A 5,421-nucleotide genomic window follows, 5' to 3' on the forward strand; every position below is an offset into this window, starting at 1 on the left:
TTTTTATATATATACCAGTGTAAATACAGATGTTATCGATATGGAACATTGTAATTCTAAATATTAATGCCGCTCTTTAATAATTGTTCAAAAGAATTTGGAGTCAGGAGATTTTCATTTAAGTAGATTGTTTAACGTTTGATTTTAGGTTTTGGATTAATTATCCGATAGGACTCGATTAATTTTAAATCCTTATTCTATGCATATCTAAATTTTTTACGGTAAATTATATATTAGATTGTGTAAAATTGGGCAAAATTGATTGTGGTGAGTTGGCCCCAACCTAACTTGGTTTCTCTTTGTTGATGCAGTAGGCATGGCTACCCTAATTGCCCTCCTGATTAGTAAGTTGTTAGAATAAAAATGAAAATAATAAACGGATAAAAAACGTCAAATTTTATTTACGCACTCACGGATAAAAAAAATACTACAATATAACTTTGAATTATACATGTCGATTAAGTTATATTCAGTTATTTACTACATATAACTCCTCAAAACAAAGCTAGGTCCATCCCAGTAAAACTTAAATACTGATCAGACAGGACAGGACTTGACATTTCATTGTGTTTCTATTGATTTAACGATTAAAATCGTGATTACACTGTCGGCGAAATTGATATACACTGCTCTTATTGCTAAAGAAAAGAAAGAAGGGGGAAAGGACAGTGCTTCCACTATCCACTGTACATGTCGACCGCTAAGTATACATTTTCACAACCCGTATCCTCTCGTTAAATCGCGTATAACTCCTCAAGCAGGTTTAATAAAATAAAGAAAAATAAATAACCATAAACAGATGAAAAACACAAGTCCAAATGATTCAAGTACCTAAAACTCGTTAGGCTCCTCCTTCTAGTTCCTGTTACCGGAGCCAATGCTCTCATAGAACAAAATGTAACCATGGTCTGTATTGCTGGAATACTCTTGCGATGACCCAAAAAATGTCTGAACAGCAGACTCATCAATCATCTCAACATTTTCGTCATCAAAAAATAACCAGTGGTTGTGGCTTTTCACAAGGCTTACATAATGCCCGTGGTTGGGCCCACTCCCAACATGAACAACTACTGCAAATAGAGAATACTCAATATCTGCATCTTCAACAGTATCGCTTAATTTCAGCTCTAGAGGGAAGACAACCCTGTAAGACAGCTTCTTGTAGCGTCCCAGCTGTTCAATGTATTTAAAACGCTTAAGGTGTATGACCAAGACGTGAGGTGGTTTCTTTATCTTCATTCTCTTCTGAGCTTCTTGCAAACTAATAATAATAATAATAGAAAGTTCACACCTTGGTTATCAGACCAGTAAACAGACAAAAAATAAAACAGACGATACTACATTGGTCTTTTACACACCGCACTAACAACTATCAAACCTCATCTATATTTTGCCCACTACCCAGAAACATGACGTCATAGTATTAGTAAAAAATCATTTATAGCAATCTATTTTTAATTAAAAGGAATGACAATATGCCAACAAATAATATATAACTTATAAGCCATTTGAAATCTCTGCTTCATAACCAAAAAAAAATCCTCACTTAAACAAGCAATAGAAAGGTTCAGCTATGCACATAATTCAAATTAGCTGAACTGACCCTTTTCTTTCACAATCGATCTTATGAAGCCGTGTGTAACAGCTGACGCTACAAAAGTATTCAGGTAATTATAAAATCAAAGTTAGAAGTCAAGTTTATACCTGCAGCACTTGTCACAAAAAAATTTGTCTTCAGCATTCAATGTCTCCGTTGAACTGAAGTTCTTCAAACAACTCGTAATTGAACTATTTTGTTCAATATCAAGGCTCAAGTCAAAAAATATTTCATCCCTAGCTGTCACAGTTTCACAACGCAGGCACCTAGTTTCGTTGGTGAGAATTCCCTGACCAAAACAATTCACAAAAATGAGATTCCTAAAGGGTGACGAGAGGGAGGGAGTGCAATAGATTTAATGCAATACAAAGTTCAAGTTTATAGATATTCCAAGCTTTGCACAAACAACACAGTGGGACAGTTATCGGGTGCTGCTTGGAAGCTATTGTAAGTTAAGTAACTGCGAAAGAGTTATTTACCATGTTTTATAACAGTTATACATAGATTCCATAAATAGGATATGTGACAGATTATTAGGAGTGTGCATATTCAATTGCTATAGTTGGTTTTAAGGAGTGACGACTTGGTGGGCCTCTGTTAGTGTCATCATATATTCTGGCTTAATTCCTGAATTCTATCAATAAAACCTTATAGTTTGTGTCCAAACCCTTACGTTTAACACAACATACTAAAATAAAGACATTAAATCACCTGAAAATTTTTGTGCACCCAAGTAACTAAAGGCTCTTTTTTAGAGCCATTAGGTAGACCATTATTAGGTCCATTTGCAGCCTTTTCAGAAGGTGGTGATGTTTCTTGATCATTTTTTGCAGCCTTGGCCTCTCTCTCCAGAATGTCAACAAGTTCATTTAGCAAAAAGTTCAAGAATTCGTGAGCATCCTACCAAAAAAATAGAGTAGATTCACAATGACATTATTGTTTTCTAATCTTAAATGGTGTGTGTGTGTGTGTGTGTGTTTTCAAAAACAAAAACTAGAAGAATAAGAGACATTGTGCAATAAACAGTACACTGACCCAGTAAACAGAGTTAACAATACATTTATAAATAAGGAATGGTATAAACTAAAACAAATTGAGATGTATAAACCCTTTATTTTGAACAAAACAAGTTGTAATTATTTAACCCGATGAACCAAGCTGGAAGATCAATTAAATCAAGGTGCAATGCTCCAAGTTTCAAAAGACTAGCGCATGTATCTAACACTTTAACAAGTTCAAAACACAATTATACAATCAAGATTAATAAGAAGAACACAAATTACAATTGTAAGTTTATAATACATAATACCATTCTGCACAAGGTTAATTCAAGAATCCAATTTACAGTATCACAGCCCATAATTCTCAGTTCTGATCATTAACCATGCCTCAAACTTCAAGTTTCGCTAAGATCTAGCCCATAACTCTCAGTTCCGGTCATTAACCAAGCCTTCAACTTCAAGTTTCGCTACAAGATATAAATCTAAACCATTTTGCTATCAATAGTGCCCCAGTGGCAATAAAATGCTAAGACTAATATTTAGATTGGATGCAACTCACGAGCAGCAAAGTAGGGGCATACACAAAAGGCGTCTGCAAACATAGGATCAAAAACATGCAGACACATAAACATAGCCTATTACTGTACACCTACAAACATTCTGTATTATTACCGTAAAGAAAACAACTCACGAGCAGCTAAGTAGGGACATACACAAAAGGCGTCTGCAAACATAGGATCAAAAACATGCAGACACATAAACATAGCCTAGTACTGTACACCTACAAACATTCTGTGTTATTACCGTAAAGAAAACTAAGTTTCAAATTTCTAGAGTAATCTCTATCTGCTTTGAGTGCCCATTCTTGTCAGTTTAAGTTTAAAGCACATACCTGGTGCATATAGCTACGGAAGAGTTCATTCTGTTTTTTCAACCTCTGAACAAATCGTTTGGGAGCAATAACACCCGTTTTCTTCTTCTGAGAACTTATCTATACCAAACCAAACAATATAGGTTAACCTAGTAGCATGAAAAAAAAAATAAGCAGGTAAGAGCATTAGCTGGAGAAAGAAAGATATAACGCCTGTTTTGTCGTGAAGATAACACAAACTAATAGCAAATCATGCACCACTCAATCAAGTAAGAACTGTGAAGAGGTCTCACGAAAGAAAAACCAAATTTTACCTGTGAAAATAAGTCGGCTAAGCAAGTCAAAAGATTTTCCTCACCATCTGCCAAGCTCTTGTTATTTGCATAATACTCTAGCAATTGTTCTCGAAAAGGAACACAGAAGTATAGTGCCTGCAGACAGAGTAAAAAAGACTAATTTTGTGTAGAACTATTAAAATGGTTACGACGTATTCAAATTCCAACCTAGTATATGTGACAAACTACTGATATCGAAACATAATTCATCAGAATTGGAAGACTTTACGCTGCTGGAAGGTAAGACAAATCCCATGACATTTGTCTATCTATTTTGAATGGCTGGTATGCCGTCTACAATTTTCAGTATTCTTTCCAATTATCAGAAATGACAATTATTTCTGCTATTTATTGAGTAGACCAAATTCAAGTTAAAGACAAGGAAAACAAAGCACATACATTAATGCAATACTCAAAGAAAATGACAATCCACTTTTTCAGTCAATGGAAACAATTTGCTCATTCACACGAAAACAAAATTCAAGGAGGAACGGGGTTTTGAAGGCGTGTATGACAGACGATTCTCAAACGTTTATCTACGTCTTTCAATTCCATCCTTGGTAATTTCTTATTTACATTAAAAAATCCCGTGGCAAACAAGTAAAAATGCCTATTCACATATTCATTCATGAACCAAACTATTGAAAGTTAAACACATTGACCTTCTTTCACGACGACATCGTTTTCCTTACAAGTTTACAACTCAGAGAACACAGTCATCAAAATTTCTCAAAGAGAACCATAAAAACCAAATCAGCCATATAATAATTAATTAATTAATTAATCGGCGATTTCCAAATAACACAAACGAATTCGAAATCGGATTAATAAGTGAGAATCGGCGAAGACCTGCAAAACGCTGTTGCAGTAACAAGTATTGCCGAAATTCTCGAGGCCAAAGTAGCGTTCCCCTTCGGGGAATTGGTCGCCGAGAGCTTTCTCGAGCTTGGAACCCGCAGCACCCATGAGCGCGTCGAACCGATCACCGCGATTCAGATCTTTATCCGGTTCAACTCAGTGAATCGCGTCGCACACCGCCATCGCCGAAGGTTCAATGGCTGTTCCTCTCTTCGCGCGTAGCTTCGAATCGCTAGGGTTTGTTGCGCAGGAAGATGCCTTTCTGTTATCAATGGAAGTGGCGAGAAAAAGAGACAAGGAGGGTTTGGTTGGGAGGAAGAGCGAATGGAGATGGCGAAGCAATGGAGAAAATGCAAAGCAAAACGGCGTTTGAGAAAAATCTTGCGAAAATAAGAGGAGAGGGGAAAAAGTGATTACAGTTTTAGAACGCGCCACTATTGCCCTCCACAATATCCGTGACGTGACAGATTGTGTAAAAACGGTTCTAAGCATCAACTTTCAAATTCAAGTGTGCTTTCATATAAAAAATGTTTCAATATTTGTTTAGTTTCTCCAATTTCAAAGTTTATAATTTGAATCAATATTCTTATTCTTATATTTAAATAATTTTAAAATAAAAATGAATGTGTAGTAATAAAAATATAAAATTGAAACAAATTATCATATGAACAGCTTGCAATTACTATATAAGCAACAATTTTTTGACAGGGTTTTCAAAAGAAAGATAAAACAAACATATTTTAAATTACAATAACTTCA

At 35.2% G+C, this 5,421-nt stretch overlaps 1 protein-coding gene across 1 annotated transcript; it reads right to left on the reverse strand.

Moving 5' to 3' along the window:
• Positions 1 to 553: 553 nt before the first annotated feature.
• On the reverse strand, positions 554 to 5,138 carry LOC114192071 (ubiquitin carboxyl-terminal hydrolase 4-like). The gene is made up of 6 exons (XM_028081646.2): positions 4,654 to 5,138; positions 3,784 to 3,900; positions 3,491 to 3,589; positions 2,309 to 2,497; positions 1,705 to 1,886; positions 554 to 1,261 (listed from the first exon to the last, which is right to left on the reverse strand). The coding sequence occupies exons 1-6, from the start codon at positions 4,768 to 4,770 to the stop codon at positions 856 to 858; spliced, it is 1,110 nt and encodes a 369-aa protein (XP_027937447.2). The 5' UTR covers positions 4,771 to 5,138; the 3' UTR covers positions 554 to 855.
• Between the last annotated feature and the right edge of the window lie 283 nt (positions 5,139 to 5,421).

The sequence above is a fragment of the Vigna unguiculata genome, chromosome 1 (assembly GCF_037176805.1).
Source record: "Vigna unguiculata cultivar grain cowpea cultivar isolate G323 ecotype 2 chromosome 1, ASM3717680v1, whole genome shotgun sequence".
Classification (NCBI taxonomy): domain Eukaryota; kingdom Viridiplantae; phylum Streptophyta; class Magnoliopsida; order Fabales; family Fabaceae; genus Vigna; species Vigna unguiculata.

Coding starts and splice junctions, on each gene's coding strand:
- LOC114192071 (XM_028081646.2), bottom strand. CDS start 4,770: ATGGGTGCTGCGGGTTCCAAGCTCGAGAAAGCTCTCGGCGACCAATTC. Junction 3,590..3,783: donor TAGCCGACTTATTTTCACAG/GTAAAATTTGGT, acceptor GGTTTGGTATAG/ATAAGTTCTCAGAAGAAGAA. Junction 2,498..3,490: donor TCCGTAGCTATATGCACCAG/GTATGTGCTTTA, acceptor TTTTTTTGGTAG/GATGCTCACGAATTCTTGAA.